At 40.7% G+C, this 23,726-nt stretch overlaps 1 protein-coding gene across 16 annotated transcripts in view; it reads right to left on the bottom strand.

Annotated features, from left to right (window-relative positions):
- Nucleotides 1-330: 330 nt before the first annotated feature.
- The window catches only part of CD44 (CD44 molecule (IN blood group)), an 85,111-nt gene continuing 61,715 nt past the window's right edge, over nucleotides 331-23,726 (bottom strand). For 4 of the 16 annotated variants that reach the window (XM_019738545.2, XM_019738546.2, XM_019738547.2 and 1 more), the window contains 9 exons: nucleotides 23,580-23,708; nucleotides 21,931-22,059; nucleotides 18,908-19,009; nucleotides 17,094-17,183; nucleotides 16,062-16,256; nucleotides 12,832-12,897; nucleotides 9,050-9,118; nucleotides 6,886-6,964; nucleotides 331-1,241 (listed from right to left, as the gene is read on the bottom strand). In XM_019738545.2, coding sequence (XP_019594104.2) covers nucleotides 1,037-1,241; nucleotides 6,886-6,964; nucleotides 9,050-9,118; nucleotides 12,832-12,897; nucleotides 16,062-16,256; nucleotides 17,094-17,183; nucleotides 18,908-19,009; nucleotides 21,931-22,059; nucleotides 23,580-23,708 — 1,064 coding nt within the window. In that variant the 3' untranslated portion in view covers nucleotides 331-1,036. The remainder of the gene's footprint in view (nucleotides 1,242-6,885; nucleotides 6,965-9,049; nucleotides 9,119-12,831; nucleotides 12,898-16,061; nucleotides 16,257-17,093; nucleotides 17,184-18,907; nucleotides 19,010-21,930; nucleotides 22,060-23,579; nucleotides 23,709-23,726) is intronic. The other 12 variants (XM_019738551.2, XM_074336203.1, XM_074336204.1 and 9 more) reach the window with 7 other exon arrangements.

The raw sequence follows: 23,726 nt of genomic DNA, 5'->3' as shown, positions 1-23,726 counted from the left end.
GACGTCCCACGAAATGGGATGCCTGCAGATGTAATGTGACTTTTCACAGCCTGTCAGAGGAGAGAACAGGTGGCCATTAAAACATAAAGCAGCTGAAACTCCTCCTGTCACAATTCTGGGTCTAGGACAGGACAGAAAGCCTTTGGAGCCTCAGAAATAACCTAGTGCTATCTTCCTTGATCTTCCGTGAGATTTGGATGAGTGGGCCTGAGTGGGGCCTTAGCGCCTCTGAGATGAAGGCTTTCGGGGTGGACCTTCTCACATCTTCCTGATGAATTGTTGGGAGTCAGACCTTGCTGGTTAAGAAACTGAAGGATCACAGCACAAAAGTTAAAGTGAAAGAAGTACAGATGTTTATTATGAATCAGCATAAACCCCTTTATGCTTCTGACGAAGTAACAAAACAAAACAAAAATCATATTGATCAAAGGACCTCCAGGGTTTAATATTTCAAAAACACAGATAAATAGCTTACTACAGATAAATAGCTTCATCCTTTGGGCATTTCCAGAAGCATCTGAAAATTTTCCAGGGGGTCTGTAGAAGGGGATGTATAACCAGTACACCCAATCTCCTACCCCACTGGAAAGCAATGCCCAGGGATTGGATTGCTGGAGGGGCAATATGGACCCATTCAAATTTCCTCCCAGGAACCAATCCCTCTTAGCCCTGGGGATGTCTTTAGCATGTGGCTGTCACCTGGGAGGTGGGGTGGAAAGAAGTTTGGGATTGGGAGGAGGGATTTGTGGTTTTTGTTAGAAGCTGTCCATAGCACACCCCAGGGAGTAAGTGGCTTCTAGGTGGGAACTGGAACCGTCAAATTCTTGTTGATTGGGCCATCATTTCAGAAAGCAATGCTGTTTTTATAAATTGGATGGACTTTAAAAAACAAAACACAAAAAACAAAAAGGAGTAGAAAATTTTATGCTAAAAAAAGAACCGAAATGAAATAATCAGTAGCACATTGCATCTGAGGAGTGTCCCAGCTCCCTGTAATGGTGACGTGTCATTTTTTTCCAAGGTCATGGTGTAGGGGTTACACCCCAATTTTCATGTCTACATTCTGCAGGTTCCGGGTCTCATCGGCTGTCATACACTGGTCAGGGGTCTCTGAGGGCTCCTTGTTCACCAAATGCACCATCTCCTGAGACTTGCTGGCCTCCCCGTTGAGTCCACTTGGCTTTCTGTCCTCCACAGCTCCATTTCCATTGTTGATCACCAGCTTTTTCTTCTGCCCACACCTAATCATTTAAAGATCATGAGAAAAGGGTGCAAGGACCAATCATCATCATCATTGTAGTAAACCACCATCATTATCACTACGGTTTATAATGTCTTAATACAGTTTCATCTTAATTGACTCTTAACAATTGGCACTTCTTAAAGTGAGTTCCCCGAGCCAGCAGCAAAAGCATCAGTTGTGAAAGCCAGACTTGTTGAATCAGAAAATTCTAGGAGTGGGGCCCAGGATCTGTGGTTTAACGAGTCCTCAACGGGTTTCTGATGCACACTCAAGTTGGAGAACTGGTGGTCACAACTCAGGAAGCCAGTGCTATTATTGTCTCCTAGTGCGGGTGAAGAAACCTTGGGACTCAGAAAATTCAGTAACTTGCCCCAGGTTACTCAGCAATTAATAAAAGAATCAGAATTCAAACCCTGGTGGGTCTGATTCCCAAGTTCTAATCCTCCTTCCTACATGCTGTGCAATGGAAATGTTTGCCTCTGATAAGCACTGTAGCAATTTCTGCAGACTTAGATTAATCATCAACGTGATGATTTTAAATCATTCTGATTTGTGTATTCAAGAAAGTCCCATTACTTCCTCTCCCACTCAACACTTTGTTGACCTCATCAGGGTTATTACTGCATTTACTAAGAAGAATGAAACATTTCTCTGGACGCATAAGGCTGTATTGATTTTTTTCCCTAGCATTGGTTAACTTCCACATAACCCTGGATATAGGAGGTTGAACTACACAAGGCAAATAGTTCGTTGTTACTTTAAGGTTTCTTTACATGTAATTTCATGTAATCCTCACAATAGTCTTGCAAAGCAGCTGTTATTTCTATTATACAGCCATGGAAACTGAGGCCTAGGGAGGTTTAATAGCTAGCTTAGGTCCCATAGCTATTAAGACAGAGAGTCAATATTCAAATCTAGGCATTTATGACCAAAAGCCTGGACTCTGCCCAGCTCTGTTCATGCTGCCAACCATCTGGAGATTTGGAAACTGTATGAAGTCGGAATTGTTCATTTTGCCGCTGGATATTTGGGGTAATATAAACAAAGCCTCTATTATTCATGATCATGGGCCATTCCCACTAGGACTGCCAAGGCCATAAAGTTTAATCTCTTGTTTGGGGAAATAGAAATAATACCTCCTCGACAGGAGGTAGATCCTATCTCCTCTGGCAGGCTGCTTGGTGAGGGGCAGAGGGAAGGATGCTTGAGTCCTGCCACAGATCCATGGGCTGGGAGTATGGATGCCATTCACACGGACAAGAGCAGGGGCTTGGAAAGCCTGGTTTTGAGATCGTAACTGCTGTGTGACCTCAGGCAACTCACTTGACCTATCTGAGCCTCAGCTTTCTTATGTGTAATATCAGACTATAAAGAGTACCAGTTTCACAAGATTGTGGAAAGGCCTTGAGAAGAGAGCCTGGCACTGCATACATGAGTCTATCGTTGTTGCTCTTAATGAACATTGTGGGGTGAGGAAACTAAGGCGGTGGATAAGCTCTTAGAACAGTATCTGGAGCACAGTAAATGTTCAAGAGTCACTGGCTGTAATTGTTCATACAAGAGCCCATAAGAAATGGGCTTTGCTTGTGTCTCCTGGCTGCCTCCACCCACCTTGTCCTATTGCCTATGAAGGTGACTTAAAAGGCCAAAGGGGGAATGCTGCTGGTGGTATTTCGGATTCTCGGGTTAAAGTAATTCCCATTTGCCTACCAAATAGGTACTGGAGAAGTTGAATGAAATATTGGGGGAAAGTATTTTTACAAGCATAAAACAATGTTTGTGCATGGGGGTGAAGTAGGGATGGATGTTAGTAACACAGACAAAGCTCATTTTGAAAGTGGATAACATTCGATCTGTAGGGCTTTGGAATATGGCGCTTGCGTTGTTCTGCCTGCACTTCCCTTTGGATTTGTGTGTCTCTGTTACTGCCTGAGTTCTTTGAGGAGGGTAAGATGATTCTCATAAACAACTCAGTCCATTACTTAGTACTCCAGGCATTTAAGTAAGTACTTTTAAAAGACAAGTTCTAACTTTCTCATTCTTCTTAGAGGAATTTTAAAAGAAGCATTAGAGATGAAGGGACCTCAGAAGTCATCTAACCCAAGCTTTTCTTTATGTAAATTGGAGACTGAGTCCCAAATGTCAAGGATATTGCCCAAGGCTGCAGTGCTAGCTATGGCACATCATATCTACAACTTAGATTTTCTGAGTCCAAAAGTCAGAGATCTCCACCAAACTGCACCCTGCCTTTATTTCCTTTCCTTTTAAATCTCAGGCATTAGCTGAGCATACAGTGACCATACAATGTGGATGAAGGCAGACTGCAGCCTTGACACAAGAGGGTGCGGTTTAGAAACCAGGTAACGTACATTTAAGGCATGGAGGCATCGCTCTTGAAAGACTTAAGGGGGGGTAACTTAAAAACTGATTTTACATCTCTTCCACCTGACAATCCTTAAAGATATTTAGAGAGTTATTTTGCTTCATGTTAGAGCTGTGACATTCAATATGGTAGCAACTAGCCACACGTGGCTATTTAAATTTAAGCTAATGAAAATAAAATTAAATTAAAAATTCCCTTCTTCAGTCCAACTAGCCAAATTTTGAGTGCTCAGTAGCCACGGATGGTTAATGGTTGTGTACTGGACAGTGCAGGTATAGAAAGAACCTTTCCATCATCACAAAAAAGGTCTAATAGACAGCTCTCTTCTACAGGGCAGAATGAGGTTGGGTGAGCTCCATTATGATGAGCTAGACCACAGTTTAAGGGAGACGTTTCTAAATCATGGGGCTTTATAGAGGGGACCTACCAAGCAGCAGGTGTATGACTGCCCGCTGGGGTTTACAGAAAAGAACATTATTCCCATGAGAGTGAAAGCTGGTGAAGGCCTTTTTTGCACAATCAGCATAGAAACATTCTTTAATCATTCTGGTGTTGTGACGCCTTCTCTGGTCAGGCTGTCACATTTTTTTGTTCCTCTTCATAGAAATCAGGTAAATTCTTTAAGGGAAAAAGGCACCTAACTTCTTCTCTTGGGCCTCATCCAATAGCTACAAAGCCAATTGACACCTAACACCTTTGTTTGCTCGTAAGGAGAGTGAATAAACTACGATTTCCCCTGAAAAGCTGCAATTCAAGGACTCTGGTTACATGAAGAAGAGCAAGGTAAGGTGATGTGGGCTATGAGAGGGATGGGAAAAGCTGAATAAAGAATAGGACCCCTAAATCAGAACCTTTAAGATGACCCAGCTCACAGATCACATTGCTGGACGCCTGTGATCAACCCTTGAACATCAAAAGTGTTCAGCGACTAACACTTTTCTACTTTTGTCTTGTAACCATAATTCATCTAAAAGTGCCTGGCGCAGAGTGTGTGCTCAGTAAATATTAGCTGACTCAAACCCAACAGGCCAATATTGCCACACAACCTCAAGATTCTTTTAGGGAAGGCATGGTACCCTTTTCGCTTTTCATCTTCTCTTTCTCCTCACCTGTGCTGACGGTCACAACCTCCCCTCAACAGATGTTTGCTGAATAAATGAATGCCTGTTGGAGATCTCTAGGAGTACCGCCAACCAAACTTTCTTTGGTGAAAATAGGATTCTGTATCTCTCTAAAAGGCCCCTTCAAAGCACAAAGGCCCCTGCCTTTAAGAGGATTAGAAAATGGCTGGCGGCTTTAGAAGCACAGTGCACATTACAGGGCATGTGAAGCCATTAACTACCCTTTAGCTGCGTAGCAAATCTGTTTTCGATTATCAGATCAGGACATAGTAATTTACGGCGTCCAGGCAGCTACTTTCCCAGTGAGATAGTTGCTGTGCTGGATCCCGCAGGTCCCTGTTTGCCGGTTGCTAGGGTGACTGCTGGTCTTGGGGAGCGGGGGAGCGCGCAGCAGTGGGGCCCCTTTTTACTGCTGACATGATGGGGAGCAGCGGACATGTGAGCTAACCAGCCACACTGCACAGACTCCAGCTGCTCTCCAGGACAGCTGAGATGCGTCTCGGGGGTCTCCCCCGCGTCACAGCATCAGGGGCCAACGTTTCTATGGTGACGTGCACAGCTCATGACTGTATGTGTGCATTCTATGGCCTGAAACAAAAGGAGTGATTTCCAACAATAGGAAATCTGTATTTAACTGAGCAAAAGTAATCTAAGAGAAAACAAGGAAGCTGGGGGAAAGTATAAAGACTCTTTGTAAGGGCTCCCTCAAGTCACATTATTTAAATTCAACTGAAAAAAAAAATCTCTTTCCATTTAGTCATAGAAGACTTCTAGGAGGTCTTTCAGATTTTCTTTCCTAGTTTTTGTTCCTTATACAGTATCAGCTATGATGACTAATTTTTTTTTATTATGCCCTCAAAGGTACAGGTAGCAACAAAGCTATTTGACTTTAACATAGCATTTTTATTAACTTGTACCAGTATAAGATGGCATTATTTGATTTCCTCATATAATTAGAGATACTGCACAGGCTGTACACAACAACGGAATTAGGTATTTGTTGCTTTCCGAAAGCCAACAAATAAGATTCTTTAATTTTCTCCAGGTCTTTTCCTAAACTGAGGGGGCATTTTCTTGCCTGTTAAATGATCTAGTAATACAATAAAGGTGGCCCAACTTGGAAATAAGATTCTTCTACCTTATAAGAAGAAATCTCAGGAGACACTTACAAAAGGTTTAATGTTCTTGTGCATATGCTCAGAAAAAAAATGCATTTTTAAAGCATCTTAAGCAGGAAATTTAGACTTACACTTATGGAATAACCCTGTCCAAGTTCATTTTCTCTGTCACTAAAATTACTATTTTCCTTCACTTCACTTTAGGTGGCGTTATTTCTGGAGCCTTGTCACCGCTCAACCAGGGACGTGTTATTTACATAACTTCTGCAACAATAAGTCTTGGTTGAGGTAGGGAAAGAGAGGGACCTTTGAGGATACAAAAGCAGCTCCCATGCCAGTTCTAGGGAGTTCACTGTCTTTCCTCAGCTTTGTGCAAGGGAAGGTATTCATTGTTTCATAGACCTCACTGTCAGGGAGCTCTCCTTAGCCGTAATTTGAATCCTTTCAACTGCAGCTTTCAGAAAACAGAAAATAGTGTCCTTAGAACACACCAAACAAACACACGAACTCAATACCTGTTTTAAGTAAGGGTTCTAGAAAGTCCCATGGGCCTCCGACAGAGGACCAGTCCCTGAATCTTTATGTGGTGCATTGTGAATGCACTTAATAAATATTTATTTAATGCATCAATTAATGAGTACATACTTTTATGCCTTCCTGGTGAGATATGTCGTAACTTTCATAAAAAAAGAGTCTCTGTGGGTTTAACCTCAAAATAATTAAGAACCCCAAGAGAGTCAACCACTATTTAAAAGTGTCGGTCCATATAATCCCGGTGTTTCCTTTCTCTAAAGAACGTGCCAGAACAGGGCTTGCGAAACTGTACCATGCACATGAATCTCTAAGATCTTGTCAAAACAGACCAGGATACAGGCAGTCTGGGGTGAGAGTCAGCATTTCTAACAAGCCCCCAGGGTGCCGAAGCTATGGGTTCCAGGAGCTACACTCTGAGCAGCAGGGACATACAGCCTAAGTTTAAATGAAGCCCCTTCAAAGTGGAAGGCGCTGAGGAGCCCTTACCTTCTTCTACTGTTGACAGCGATGCAGACGGCGAGAATCAAAGCCAGGGCCAGAAGGGATGCCAAGATGATCAGCCATTCTGGTGTGAGTGAACCAAAAGACACTGTGAACTTGGGAAATACACGTTGTGAAAACAAAAATGCACTTTATGAACCTGACATGGTCCAAACACGAACCACCGTCAGTACTATGGATGAGTCCAGCCAAATAACCCAGCCAGGATGCAGAGAATACTGGAAGAACGATTTTGTTCTATGTATTTGTCCAACAGGCCTCTTGTTTAAATCTCTCATCATCAGTCAGGATTTCCAAGTCCCTCCAGGAGAAACATGTCTCCAAAAACGTGGAGAATAACCTGTTGAAACTTGTAGATGCATTTGGTGCAATAGTATTAAGTAGACTAAAGGAAACTTGTGGCTCCCATGAAGGAAACATTCCTTTCCTATATAAGAACATCTGCCCTATATTTTATTAAGGAACAAAGACTGAGACTACATACAAGTAAATGGGCAAAAGGACACTCCTGTTGAGGGCTGGAACTGTGCCTATTCAAGAGGGGGGTTGAGGAGGGAGGTCATTTGGTAAAATTTGTCAAAAGCCTTCAAAATGCACAGGCTTCTGATCTAGCAGACCTAGAATTTATAGGACCTCAGAATTCACTACGAAGATGTTCATTACTGTGCTATTTATAATAGTAAAAGTTGGAGACTTTATATCCAACAGTGAGGATGCAATTGAATAAATTAGGGTACACCCATTGTGTCATTGGAAAGCTGTGGCCAACCAGTTAAGAAGAATAGTTCACTAAAGAGCATGTATGGTATAATTATATTTTTGTTTATAAATTACATTGAAAAATGACAGGAAAGACATATATGAAAATAGTAACCATGGTATTTCTGGATGGTGAGGTAGATACTAAGTCATTTACATTTCTGTGCTTTTGTTTAGCTGTATTTTCTAAAATGTTTCCAATCATTAATGTGTCATGTAGACTAATAAAATGTTATACACGTTTTTAAATCAAGCTTTAATAGGACTAAAACATGACTTGACAACTTGAATAAATTCAGTTGCCAAGTGGGTTGTATATCTGTGCAATGAAGTAGCGCTTAAGAAATAAGAAAGAGGGGCAGTCGTTCATTGTCTCTCCTCTTTGAGAGTCTTGGTTCTCCTCTGATTTCCTGCTCAGTACTGCCTTTGCCTGACCTCTACCTGGTTAGGGGAGTTTGGGGAGTGAGGTCAAGTCAGGAGGAAGGGAGGCCAAAGGAGGGAAGCATTTCTGTTCTTTCTCGGGTCTCTAGCTCTGAGGTGCCCCCCATTCACGCTCACTAGGGCTGAGAAGCATCCTGCTGTCTAATTATAGAAAATTACATCCCTCCCACCCCCTTCCTTCCTGGCAGCCCACTCCCTCTCCACATGCTCTGCCTCCAGCTATGCCCAAGCTGGGGGGCACACGCCACATTCTTCTTTTGCCCCATGGGAGACTCAGTTTAAAGGCCTCTGAAAAGGGGAGCGTTGAAAGGATAATTTACAACCCTAGGAAAACCTTTCCTTTTTTGTACTCCCCCTCTACAAATACTCAATTGTGAGCCCTAGTCAAATGAAGAATTTGCTTCAAATGTCTTAAATCTTGACGTTCAGGGAAGCCACATGTCCCAGGCTCCTCACCACACATGTAACACTGTCTGAAATGTCCTTCTATATAAATTATGAAGACTGTCCCTTGAGAAAAAGTAGGTTGAGGACCAGAAGAATGTTTTCACTCCACCAAACATACTGTCTGCAATGTGAGAGAAAAATTATACATTTCACCCCAAACCCCAGAAATAAAGGGGAAACTGGTCTAGGATAGGAGGATCTGGGGATGACATGGAGTCCCCTGGGAAGGAAGCTTTAGTAACTCTCATGGCACTTCTTTGGGACAGACCAGGGACAAGTCTGAATGTAAACTCAGCCAATCTATGGAACTCAGGAAAAAAAGAATGTTCCATCTTTTCTTATCAAGAGACTGTAATGTTTTCATTTATCTTTGGCTTATAAAAAGCAACAATTAGGTTCAGTGTGGACATTTAGGAGAATGTGGTTGGTTCTTCCTTTCTGGAACATTCGGTGAGACCTGCTTTTAGCATCTTTCTTTTTTTTCCCACAGCTTGAAACTCACCTGGAATTTGAGGTTTCCTCATAGGACTAGAGGTCGTGTTGGCCCCAGCTTGACTCCCACTTGAGTGTCCTAAGGGGAAAAACAACACCTCTCAACCAAAGTTAGGAACGCGTAACCTGGCTTACAGAGCAGCACACAGGGCCAGCCTCTGTGTCCTGCAGCATTGCAAAGCTATTTATAGATTCCAGCCCAGACATATATAAAGTGTTCCAAGTAAGTTATCTCCCTTGAAAAGTTCAGTTTGATTCAGGCTAAGATTTGCACATGAGAATTTTCAGCAGTAGCCACGTGCAGGGCTGTAGAGCAACACAGGCCTGGGTTTCCGTCCCACCTCCGCCTCTTGCTCACAACATCTGTTGGGTAGGTTGCCCTCTCCACATCTCGGTTTTCTCACTCGTAAGTAGGGTAATAAAAATCTACTTTATCATGATTTCACAGAGGTTTAAAGAAGTACACAAGAATGGTAATTGCGTGTAGTTATTTTCCTTTTTTAATTTACGACCTTTCTTCTCAAAGTGGGGTCCCTGGACCAGCAGCGTAAGCGTCACACGGGAGGTTGCTGGGAACAGAGTCTCAGGCCTCACCTCAAAGCTGCCAAATCGGAATCTTCATTGTAACAAGATCCCTAGGGGATTCACATGCCAGAAAGTCTGAAGTAAATATAAAAAACACATCCAATGTCATAGTAAAAGGAAACATAAATATAATAAGGGCTTGGTGGGGCCATGGACCTTTCTACCTATGAAAAATCACCCTGTTAGAGTCCCCGCTAATATACGGAGGATGCCGAACAAAATGTGTACACATGACTTGCATTCATCTTTTGTTTTTGGTATATATTATTACAATTTTAATACAGTTTTTTCCTTTCTTAAAACGTGTATACATTTTTTTCGGCACCCTCTGTATTACTGAAACATGCTTTATTTGTGAAGAATGTATATTTTCTAGTGCTGCAAAACAAAATAAGGAACAACAACAAAAAAATCTCAAGCTGGAAGGAAGCATCGCAAGACAAAGAATCCCCAAAGCAGAGCAGGCATCTTATCAAAATGAGGGAGGAACTGTGTTTTAAAAGAAACTACTTAGACATTTTATGAAGAGATTCACCCAAATGAAAGCTGTTTTTCTCTTTGTGTGTGTGTTTTTTAAACTTCCTTTACTGCTTTAAAACAAAACTTGAAAATATCCCACTAAAAGGAACGCGTTTATCTCTACCAAATGGGAACCCACTGCAGAATGCTAAAGCCCTCCAACGGAACAAAAAAACAGGGCAGTCTGCTTGGATAACCAATGGAGGAAGATGGCTGGGCCTTAAATGAAAACCTTTCCTAAGAGAGTCAGACTTTAGACCATGTAAGGTAGACATTGAAATCTTGATTACGGTGGTTATTTTGGACAGGATGGCTCCTGTTTATGCAATTTAGCATTTTTGTTAAACTCGAAATGGAGCAAAACAGTCTTACATACGATGTCTGGCCATTTCAACATACCTCGTGCCATTTTGACAGTGGCCTCTCACTTTACAAACCTCAGGAGGAGTCCAAGGCACTTGCTCTGCTTACCAGAGCCCTTGGTCATTGTCAGGCCTTCACCTGCACAGGTCATGGGATATTGGCCATCGTAACTGGAGATCTCTGGCCATGGAAACCCCCTCAGACGTACAGTCACTCTCGCTGGTCTTTCCCTGATTCACAGCAGCCTTTGATATTTGAAAGAGAGGCCATTCCTGGATCATAAAATCCTTATTTTGGTTTTCCAAAAAAGTGCTCCTAGCAAGGAAAGATCTGGGTGTGTGTACAACTAGATGAAACCTCCCATTTGAACAATAGACACCTGCACAGGAGTCAAACAAAAGAGACCGCTCCCGCCCACCTGATTCTCACTTCAAGCAAAAGCCAAGAAGATGGATGAGATACAGCAGGTCTCGCCTCGCCTAAAGGTCTGCAAATCCAGCCAGGGTAGGGCTGGCTGGAAAAGCAAGTTCTGCAAAGAGGGACACTTGACGCAGCAGTTGGGAGATGGGATCCCATCGGAGACATGTGCACAGAAATAATTCAGCTGGTTTCAACTGTGAAAAAAAACAGCCCGGGACAGTGCTTCTCAAACTTGAATGTATATACAAGCCACCTAGTGGAGTGGGAAGGGCTAGTCAAAGTGCATGTCTTGATTCAGTAGGTCTGAAATGGATGGGGAGTCTGCATTTCCAACCAGCCCCGAGGTGAAATTCGTGCCGCTGATCCAAGGACCACACTTGGCCCAGCTGGGGTCTCTTGATTTTAGAGAGCATCGTCTTTTGGTAAGAACTCCCTATCATTTCCAAAATACGTTAGTATTCCCAATAGCTCATATTCTTCACAAGAACTCTAGGAGGTAACTGAGGCTGGTGTTTGGATCTCCTTTTTTCTAATAAGGAGATTGAGGCTGAGACAGGCTAAATGCCCCACCCAAGGTCCCCAGAGAGCCTGGGACTTCTGTCTTGATTTTAGAAGGATTTATAATGAACCCCCCCACACACACACATCTTTGTTCTCTTTATTTAAAAGGTTATTACTGAAACCACCATGTAAATATCCATCTTCATTTTGCTTGGAGTGTATGTCCCTTTAAGCCTAGAAGGAACCCAACTTCCGACGTAGTCATGAAGGAGAGGACAGTAGTTCATGTGGATGACCAGGCTTGCATGGGGTCATCTGAACTGGTGATCTCAGGGAGATCACGGTAAGACAACACCAATATAGCCTTTCTGTAGCCCCAGCGTCTGCGGTCACATGTAAACTCGCCTCATGTCAGAAGTTTGCCGCCTAGAGTAATGTTTCCATGGGTGTGACCTGAGTCACAGCAAACAGGAACCATTTAATAATGCACGCCTGGCGGTAGTTATGACCATTACAGAATGCTTTCTCCAGACTGTGCTCATGACAGGCGATACGAGACCCCTGGGCTTTAAAGCTGACCCCACCCTCAACTCACCAGTCACATCAACTCAGCCAAATTACTTAGTCTCTCTGAGCCTTAGTTTCCTCATCTGTAACACTGGGATAATAATAGTACTCACATAGGTCTCCGGGTTTGTAGGCTGAGTAAATGAGTTAAAAATTGGTGAAACATGAAATCACTCATAATTATTGACCTAGAGAAATGGCAGTTTCATATGGTCCAGGCTAAGACCTATAAAGTGTTTATTTAGAACAATGCCACTGGCACACAGTAAATTCTGAATAATGCTACCTATTACGCCATGTGCTGGGAGTTATGCTAAATGCTTTTCTTGTATTCTATCAGTTAGTCTTTAAAACGATGTTCTGTGACAATTAATTATTATCCCAATTTTATTGGTTAGGACATTGAGTCTTGGATCCGCTAAGCACTTTCCCCAGCTCGTATGTGGAGGAGCTGGGATCAAACCCAGGCCATGTTTACTCCCAAACCCGTGGTCTTCGTCACTCGGTGTAATGCAATGTTCCATTGAGACCCTGCTTGAATTCTTCCTGATCTTTTCAGATGGAGGAATTTCTCCAAATCAGTAGTTGTCAAAGTGCAGTGCTTGTCCCAAGCAGTATCAGGGGACTTATTAGAAATACAAATGCTCAGGCTCTACCCCAGATCTACAGAATCAGGAACTTGAAGGATGGAGTCCGTTGATGTGACTTAATAATCCCTCCCCATGATGGGGATGCATGCGAAGAAAGTTTGAGAACCACTTTTCCGGTGACACTGACTCATACGTCATTAACAATCAGCAGTGATGATAGCAAATGACTAAAGCAGCTGAAACTTACCAGCTGCTTCAGATCCCTGAGTGGTGTGGCCCTTCCCGCTGGGGTCAGAGGATGAGTCATGGTCTTCTGTAAGGGACAAATAAAGGAGGTTCAGGACTGTGTATTCCAGTTACACTGCCATCTGCATTTCCTCACGTTTGCCTTTCCATGGAAGCCATCACAAAGTGTAGTCTTTTAAAAGTAACCAAAATGACAGCAAAGGAGCCTTGAATGGGCCCACAAGATTAATTACTATTCATTGCTTAATCCACTGATGAGTGGGCTAGAACTTGAATCAAAATTAAGGAAACGGGGACAGCATGGTTAGTCAAGAATAACCATAGGAAGTATGGCTTTGGTAGAAACCCAATAACTGCAACACTCTGACAAAAACATTATGATGTCTTCATAGGTCTGAGGTTGGGATTTGATATTGTATCTTTGAAATAAGGACTGTATGCTTTAGATTATGACACATGTGATCATTGAGAATGAGTATCTCTGTGGCCTAGGGCATGAGACATTTAAAGGATTTCTGTTAGGCAGGAAATAGAAAAAGATTTTGGGGTGCAATAAGGTTTTTGGGGTTGAATTATATAAAGATTTGAAGAGAAAAGTCAACTGCTTATTTTGAGAAAGAGAGTCTGAAACTAAGTGAAAAAGAAATGGGGAGATGATAGCTAACATGGGACCAATGTATACCTTGTTATTAGAATACATTTCCAATAGTAATATTTTGGAAAACATGAAATCTGCATTTTCCACATCAAGAGTTAATATAATCCATCTTCTCAACCATCCACCACCAAAAGGCTTTATATTGAGACAAGTTCATAAATTGCTAAAGTCTGGATCTACAGGTCAGATCTTGGATTAGCATATGGAAATTCTCGGTCTTCTCCCTCCTCCCCACACATTTCCAAAACTATACTGGAATCTTAAAACAAAACAGGACAATGGTTTTGTAAAATGGCTATAGTCACCCATTATGAAGGTACATATAAGAAATATTCAATAATCTGATCATCACTATTTCCCATAAAGTGGAGGTAAGTGACGTGTAATCTCTCATGTAATTGTATAGAAGAGACAGGTTGCTTTGTTCCTCAGCTGATGGTTAGAATAACAGAAAACAGCATTTGCTGAATTACTGACACTAATACCCCCAGTATCATTATCACCATCACCACCAGCACCATCACCAGCACCATCACCACCACCACTGTAATTCCAAATGTTTTAGTTTTTAACATTAGCACAAAGACTGAGAAAAATGTTTGGAGAGAAATGAGCACTTATCTGAATGTTTTGGAAGAAAACCAAGGATGAGAGTCAGATCACTTACTAATCATTTAATCCATGGAGAACCATAGAAAATCTGTACCACCACTGTATATGTAAGGAATCAGCTTATATGAATATCAATTTTGTAGAAAGCATTTTATTTATTAACAAATAGGCTATTGTAACTATTAATATTTCCATTTAAAATTTAAATTCATTAGATTGCATAACAGGCCTTATTTTGCCGAGGGAAATTAGGCAGTGTTCTAAGATTTATTTCTCCAGAAGAATACTGACAGTGCTACTTGGAATTTTTGATAACTGAGGGCAGAACCATGTGAATAAAGAACCAAAAGGTGTAAGGGGCTCTGTTGCGCCGATATTGCCAAGGTTAGTATTTTTTAAAACTGTTTTCCTTGATGCCCGAGGGTGGGCAGCCAAGAGAAAAGAGGCCACACGTGTGGCATTCTGGGTTTTCTGTCACCACATCAGTCAGAGCATCGCAGCTGTCATCTCTTTTATATATTGGGTTCTCACAAAACTTCTTTTTTTGGGGGGGGAGGGAAGGGAAAGAATGTATGCTACAAAAAACAAGTACGTATAGTTATCCCTCTTTGTCCACAGGGGATATGTTCCATGACCCCCAGTGGATGCCTGAAAACAGCACTGAACCCTATATATACTGTTTTTTTCCTATTCACACATGCCTATGATAAAGTTTAATTTATAAATTAGGCACAACAAGAAATTAACAGCAATAACTAATAATAAAATAGGACAATTATAACAATATACTATAATAAAAGTTATGGGACTGTGGCATTAAGTAAAATACGGGTAACTTGAACACAAGCACTGAAATACCACGACAGTCAATCTAATAATCAAAATGACTGCTAAGTGACTAAGGGGTGGGTAGCATGTACAGGTGGACACACTGGATAAAGGGATGATTCCTATCCCTGGCAGGACGGAGCCGAATGGCATGAGATTTCATCAAGCTACTACAAATGGCGCACCGTTTAAAACGTATAAATTGTTTATTTCTGGAATTTTCCATTTATTATTTTCAGACCACAGTTGACCACGGGTAACTGAAACCATGGAGAGCAAAGCCACAGATAAAGGGGGGACTACTCTATCTTTAAAATCATTAGTCCTTAATATGCCTCAGTAGGTGAGTGGTAAGAAGTATTTGAAGAACTGGCACCAGGAAAGAATCCGATTTTACTTTCTTAGCCAGAGTAGGTATTTTCCAGTTTCCTCTTCTTCAATGTTATTTTCTTAATGCGAACGGAAAAACAAAGAAAAGTAGAAATATTTGAGAAGGAAAGTCTCACTCTCATTCTAGGTGCATGTCCAACTCAATCAAATAAGTCATCTTCAGTCACCTCTTTGCCGTTACAAGAGCAATAGTGCCTAGTCATTAGTAGTAGATTACATCATAAAGCTTTAAGTGTGCATCATAACTAGAGAGGTTCATCCATAAGCCCTTCACCGAAAGCAAAATTCACCAATCCATCACCAATAAAAGATAATAATTTCAGAGCAAAGATATTAGTATATGGAAACTATTCACATGTTGGGTAAAACCTTACTAACCAGGCAACATATATTAGATGAAGCAAATGAAATTGCTAATATTGAACTTCTTTGACCTACAAAAATATCAATTTCCTATGGTTTAACATAATCTATCACAAAATCAGGAATAAGGCAAAGAAAGAAATTCTACCATAACAATCAAATCACAAAATGAAATGAAAATTACACCAGCAAATGAAAGCATTCTTGGTCTAAAATAAATCTAAGTTTCCTTGCACTAGAATTATGACAAGCTAAAACCCATTCTCATGTCACAAATCAGTCTAACCACAGCCTACACAGAAACTGTCCCCTGTAACATGAAAGTATATGTTGTTTCTCCACATACAGAAAGCAAACCAGATAACAAATGGGCAAATTACCTGATAAGGAACTATCAACGTTAGAGATGGACTCTCCAACAACAGTAACTTCAGAAACGCCAGGGGACCCAGTGTTAGCAGGAGTCACTGGGATGAGGGTCCTATACTCGTTTGTGTCTGGAGAATGAGGACTATAGCCTTCCTCTGAAGCAGTTGAGTCTTCGGGAAGATTTTCACCTCCTTCATCATTCCTATCTGTGTGGAAGTGGAATCAGTGATAAACCCACATTTGTAAGACCACCATCCATTGTGTGCTTATCTTTAGAACGTGCAATTGCTGCAAAAGCTTTCCACTTGTTATTCATGAACACAGAGTAAAAGACTGTGTGATTTGTTACACTGTTGCACAGAATTAGTATTTTGCAATTGACACCACCTGGACACCACTCAACAGAAGAGGTTTTGATGATCCTAATACCCAGAAGAAGCATTTGCTGTAACACCTGCCTGGGTTATTAAAATAAGGTTTATGCCACTACAACTCTGATGTTGACGTCAACTCATGTACTAGATCATCTTGAGCTTTTACTCAGTTGGACCCACCTTTGGTGAAGTTGAGGAAACATATCATTGAATTGAAAAGTAAAATTATGCTGCCTGTAATTGAAATAGCCAATGCAAATTTCAAAGACCTGAAGCTTTATTCTTTCCTTTGCCAGAAGGACACTGCTTCTTACTCACCAGCACCGTAGATTTATGGTCCAGAGTATAAATGGCAAAATAATATTATTAATGCAAGAAAAACACAGTAACACAATTCAGACCTTTATACCAATTATAAATCATATATAAGCAATCTAACTCTAGAGTTTAAGAAACCTGACCTTTAAGATATAGTTTACACTTAATGTAAAATGGCTTCTAAGAGGTCTACAAAGCAGAAAAATCAGAGAACCATCACCAGCACACCTTCTGATCAGAAGTAACAGCATAACAGCAGCCAACTGATGTACCTCCACCAAAGACACCGCAAAAACACCCATAATTTATTGTTTTCAATAGCTGAAGCCACCTGGGCTTTACAATCCTTACTGCTGGATGTTGGAGTAGGAGTCATTGGATGGTCTGTATCTTCTTCCAAGCCTTCATGTGATGTAGCCAACCTTTGAGTTTGGCTCTGTTCTGTTTAAAGGAGGGATGAATCCAGCATTAATTTGAAGCCATGAAACAAATCCTGTTATCGGCGGACAGGGAGGATCTAACTATACAAGTAGGAGTGTCAGACAGGTAGATGCATAAGAATACCAAGGTTTGTGCATGCCATTGTCTTCTGGTTGATAAAAATGTACAACAGAATTCTCGTTTGTCCCTACTTGGCTTCTAAACTACTTTTTTTCCCCAGTAAAATCAACAAAGGTAACGTGCCAATGAGAAGCCTGAGTGAAAAATTCGTCTACCCTAGATCATCCTGCCCCAATTGTAGCATGGCTTCCAGTTGCTCAGGAAACCAGAGAACATGAGACAGAAAAAGTCATGTTTGACTCCCAGCGTTCCTATCAAGAGCACTTAGCTGTGTGTTGAGAAGTGTGACTACTCGACACGAAAAGCACGTGACAGCGCGAAGTATACCTGGAATCACAAAAGAGGAGGAAGTTCATCTAGAATAACTTGCTCAAGTAACTCAGATCAAGTTTATAAGAGGAAATACTTCAGTCTCTCCTGAAGAACATTAAATTAAAGTTACCATTTTACTTTATTATTAGGTTTTTGATCTTATCTGTGGGTGGGATTCTCATCACTGCACTGAAATGCCAGGAAACGCTTGCCTGGGCAAACACAGGGCCCTCACTGACATACATGCAATTTGAGGTTGAACCATTGCCCATATCTGAAATCACGTTGACAGTTTCGAATTAATTTCTTTTGTGTTCTTCTAAGAAAAGTACTGACCTCTGAGTTACAGGGGCAAGCACTCCATCAGCCACGTCCACCACCAAGTGATAAACGTTACAACCAGGAGAGAGACATTCACCGAATCCCAAACCCAACATCGGAACGAAAGTCAACAGGGACGTAAAGTGGAAATACAAGACCTTCCACTGGCAGGGACCATTCTTCGGCTTCTCTGCATCTCCTTTGATGCTTAACACTGTGCTATTTACTGATTTTTTTTCCCTTTGCTTAAAGGGTTCACGTGAAGGACTCTGTGAAGTGAGGCCCTCTTATAATAATTCTGGATTTCTTTCATATTCTGTCAAAAAACTATGAATGGCTTTAGGCTGATGTCTAGCATAGCTCTGTACATATGAGTATAATAGACATTAAAACTACTAGAAGTTTAGCATTGCTTCTACCAGATGTTTAGTGACATAAAGAGATGTCCCTGGGCCCTGCCACCTTTGTCAATTGTCAACAACATGCCTTGCCCTCTCCCCTGTGGGCTGATGTGATTTCCCTATTGTCTGTGATTATCTAAACCCCAAATGTCTTCCCACTAAACTAGTCTTACCCCTCTTCTGCCTTGATAAAGAAAACATAAGACTCAAAAGGGGGTGGTCAGTTAAAACGGAGACATCATTGTCCTAGCCATCATCTTGGGTGTCACTGATATATTACTTAAGGAAGGAAAATCAAGTTGAATGGAGGCCCACAACCTATTTTGTTGGTTTTTTTAAAATATAAAAGTCACTGAATCTGGAAAGCACCAAGAATGAAGGCAAACTCAGATGTAAAGAACCCCACCAAGAAAAGATAGAAATGAAGACAGCTTTGATACTCTGGGCTGAGCTGAGCCACGAAGCACTACATGCACCATACCACCACCAAGCTCTCAATCTGGGCCAATGTGAGCAAGAGCTGAAGCAGGAATGTGAGTCAATAAAGGGGCTAAGCATCATTATCCTTACGAGTTGTTATTGAAAGAGGTCCTATCCTGTTCAAGTCTTCCACCAAACCTGTGTTTGGATCTGCAGATGGCTGAAGTGTGGTACTATGGCTGGAGTCCATATCTGAAGGAATTAAAGCAGTGTTATTGTTTGATTTCCTGAACCGCTATTTGAGGGTGGTTTATGATCTACAGCCAAAGTATTCTTATATTCAAACCGGGAGAAGATAAAAGAAAGCACATATTGAGGCATGTCTATAGAATTGGAATAAATTATGGTTTCTTCAAAAGAACATCACAAGACGTAACTGGCTTTCATTTAAGGGCTGAGTTGTATGAAAGCTACAGTTTTTGTTTATTTCTGCTGAGTCTGGAAGGGCATATGATGTGCCTCCCAAAACTTGAAGAGAGAAACATAACTTATGTGTAATTTGCCCCATTTCATACACATTGCCTTTCTTATAGATATATAGGCTCTAACACACAGAGAAAAGAGAGAGTGTAGTGGTCCGGGCACCATTTTGTCACACACACCCTTAACTGGCCAAAGAAGTTTTTTACAGCCCTTTTCCTTCATTTGGTCTTCTTCCACTTCATAAAGTAAATGTACAAATAAAACATAAACTCATCATCCAGTACTAACTAGGTGGAGGCCACAGGAAGTACTCAGGGGCAAGAAATAAGACATAGTGGATGTCAATGAATCAGCCTTCCTATAAACACAAGTACGATGTATCTTTGGATTTTAACTCACACGATATTGAGTGGTAAAGAAATTTCACTGAAATATTTATAAATGCTTTTTTTAAAAAAGAAAACTATCACCAATCAATTCTGTTGAAATAACACTGTGAAATAAGGTCAAATCATCCATAAGCACCACCACTACTGCTGGCTCTCCAATTCCAAGTCCGCCCACACTGCTGCCTCTGGAGAGATTTAATCAGTTCCAGATGACTCCAGAGGGAAAAACTGAAATTTGGGCACCCACTTCTACACTGCAGACTTTACATACAAAAAGAAAAGAAAATCAAGATCTTTCTAGGACAAAATGTGGCTGACTATATTATTCCAGATTTTAAAAAAAAGACGAAAGGCTAGCTAACCCAAATCAAAACCCCAAATGGATACTCCCTCCGAAAAAGTCCTGCCTGTTCTCGGTCTCAAGACGCTCCTGTTTATCTTCCCTTTTATAAGTATAATGGAATCCTTCGCGAGGTATATCACCCATTCTACGGTGCGAGCCAATTGTATCACCCTTGATATATTCATCAATTTAATGGAATCCCATTTGTTCATCAGTATGGATACTTAATACTGCTTCTGACGTTCTTTTACTGGCTTGGTTTTCCACCATGCATATCATCAGAGCTCCAGCAGCCATGTGCCTAAACATATATGCTGGGTGTGCAGGTGACATGTCAGCCTCTCAATGTGATGGCCACAACCTAGACATTCAAATGCGCCTTACTTTATGACGAATGGATCCATTCACTTTGACAAATTCATTCACTGGCTTTCCTTCCTTTATGGCTGTCCTTACATGAGTTTTCTTCCCACAAAAACTTTCTCTGACTTCCTTTCTCTGACTCTCTAGTTTTTGTTTCTTTTCCCATTTTTCAAAAACCAAATCCAATCCGCCTTTCTCTGAATTTCTTTGGTGTTTACTATTGTGGACATTCATTTGGTATCTATTACTTGCTATCCCATATTGTTAGATATATTTTGATGCTAAATGTTTTCTTGTTGTAATTAAATTTTAAGTTCCTTAGAAGCATGGACCATGAATTGTACATTGTTGTGTCTCCATAATGGCTTGCATATTTGGGAGATATTTAATACCAGTATAGATTCTAATCATCAATATCTGGTGATATCTAATCACTAATATTTTGGTATGAGTTAGTTAGGGTGTTCTAAAGAAATGAAACCATAGAAACTGTTGGATTCAGTTTGGAGATAACTTTTCAATTCACTACCAAGAGCCATCGTCACTGTGCTCTTAGTACTCGTCTCAGTAAGGTTCATGTTATGCCGCTCCTTGGCAGTTTGGATCCAGATTATATATTCAGTGCCATGAATAAAAATTCACATCCTCATATGGGTTCTTTTGGTTTATCTCCCTTTTTGGAATGTTAAATTTCTATGACCAAGTCGTCTTGTTAAATAACAAAACAAAACAAAACTTGAGTAACTATTCATGGGAATAGTAAGGAACATGGATTCTTTGATTTGTAAAGACTGAGAAAAGAATGGCACTACCTGACACCAACTCTTCCATATTCTCTAAGGGAAGTTGTCGTTTGTTCTGATAAAGGAAGAATGCTTTGAAAAATAAAAATTGGTCAAGTAAAATCACAATCTTCCATTCTTGCAGCACTACAACTAATATATTTTTTTAACTCTCTCTCTCTCTCTCTCTCTCATTTAATTCTGTTTTTGAATGCTATAGGTAAATAAGAATGATGTTTAAGAAAACAGAGATTGCAGCCTGTATAAAATTTGTCCATTTATTAAATTCACGAACACTTACTGAGGGCCGAATGGTCTAAATCTTAAGCCACTGGGTATCATATTTTTCTCTAAATGTGGCAAGAATACAAAAAAAATTTCTGAGCTTCTTCGTTACTTGTTCAGAATGAGTAACTCACCAATTTTTGACCTGTAAGATCTCTCTACCACAGATAAGTTATATCTTTGGGTCTACAATGGAAATAGTCATTGAATCCATCACTTCACTCTTTTAAAAACCCTGCACTTAGAAGTAATTGGAAAAGAAGTCTTTGCTCCTTTTTCAGAGGAAATGACTTCCACTCCCATAATCTTAGGACTAATTCTTCTTTAATCCTCCTGACAAATTATTCACTCTCAGCCCAAGACTTCAGATGAATGTACAAATCACTCCTTCTAAGAAAACTAATTTTTGAAGAAAAATCAGGGTCCTTAGGAAAGTAGTCTGGTCTAAAACCAAGGTCATATTTCTAGGAAAATAGCCATTTGGTGGCTTTCAAAAACATAATATAAAAAAAGCTCAGAGGCTATTACCCATTGTTTTTTCTGTTTGATGACCTGGTCCCATTGGATGTGAGATTGGGTTGAAGAAATAAGTCCAGGAACTGTCCTCTTGACTCTGCGTTGTCATTCTATGATCTGGATGGTTGTCATGGGGTGAGGCTGTTGTGACCATGCAGTTCAAGCAATTGTCAAAGTGTTAGTTGACATTTGACCAGAGATAACCCGATTTTTAAAAAAGACTTTTTTTTCTAGATGAGACAATGAAAACATCTCCCTGGCATCAGGGCCAGGAAGTTGCATAAATGCAGAATGTTTTAGCAGATATGGGTTCATTCATGCTCATTCACTTAGCAATCAGAATGTGAACTAGAGGACCAAAAGCATTAATGACTTCTCCAGTGAATAAAAGATGAGCTAGACAGATCAAATGAAGAGAAAGGAGAAGTAGTTCTTGACCCACACCTTGTTGCCACCGTCCACAAAAGGAGGAAGTGTCAGAGTCCAAGCACATGATGTCATTCCAAGACCACATCCCAGGGAAATGCACATTAGGCTGCGAGTGATTTAGAGAAGGAATCAGGTAACAGCTTCCATGAGAAAACATGCAAGTAAATGGCATTCATCTCAAAAGCATGAATGGAACTCATTAGAAGCATTACTCGCTAACAAAGAGATTTATGGTATAAATGACATAAGAATGCAGCACATGCTTTTGCTTCACTCTGTGCCAGTGAAGAAGTACAGGTAGTGAAGATCACAGTAGTAGCCGCTTAGCAACAACCAACCGCACCCATAGCCAGTCACTGACTGCATTGCTCTGCCAGGAATGCATTCAGAAGTTGCCACACACTGCAAGGACGTCATGCATTATATTCTATACTGCAAATGGAAACATCGGGATAATTTTCACTGATACCAAGTGAAAAGATGGAATTCACATTTATTTACAAGGCAGGATGCATTGCAATGTTTCTGTCATGCAGACAGAGGAATCATGCATAGGAACTTGCAGAGTCAAGTTCTTAGAGATGACAAGACTTGAGTCCAATTTCCACAACCCCACAACTCAAGAGTAGAGAAGGTGTTGTTTTTTTGTGTGTTTTTTTGTTTGTTTGTTTGTTTGTTTTTTTGTAAATCTAAGAAAAAACCTTGCACATTCAAGGAGAAATATCAAAACAGACATGACAAAAGGGCCAAATGACATCAAACAGGTATTTTTCTCAAAATGTCTGGCTCCATTTGTTCAAACACTGGGGTTCTGACCAAACACTTTCTAACAAGCCAAGTATATTATAGAACCATGCTGTAAATCCTAGACCCACATCAAAAAGTAAATTCCTTTATAAAACTAAAGGGAGTATTTTATAAGATCAGGGTCTCTGCTACAAAATAATCCCCTCACCAGGGGATGCCCAAAATTAAGTCTGAAAGTGACATACCCAATATTATTGCATATATATTGTCTGCATCTCTTTTATGTGCTAATATCCATTTCTGTTCAGGTAATTTGTTATGTGCTATGAAGGCTTGGCTCTGTGTTGACCACAGTGTAATTTATTAAGGAAGCTTAACACCTTGCAAAAATTCCTTCGATGTCTTTTTTGTTCAGTATCCTCCATGTTCAGTATTTAACCCAAAAGGAAGTTTCCACCCAAGTTTGCTGTGAAACCATCCATTACCAGCTGTCCCTGCAGTTGAATGAGAGTCTTCTTTGGGCGTTTGGGGATATTCCCCATGCCATCCATTCACAAACCATTGCTCTTTCTGGGTAGCTGTTTCTTCTGTTGCACTACTAGGGGTTGCCAGGGCTGTGAGAAGAATGCCAA

This window comes from Rhinolophus sinicus, linkage group LG06, assembly GCF_036562045.2.
Source record: "Rhinolophus sinicus isolate RSC01 linkage group LG06, ASM3656204v1, whole genome shotgun sequence".
Classification (NCBI taxonomy): domain Eukaryota; kingdom Metazoa; phylum Chordata; class Mammalia; order Chiroptera; family Rhinolophidae; genus Rhinolophus; species Rhinolophus sinicus.
The sequence above is the reverse complement of the archived record's forward strand: the minus strand, read 5'-3'. Positions and strand labels throughout refer to the sequence as shown.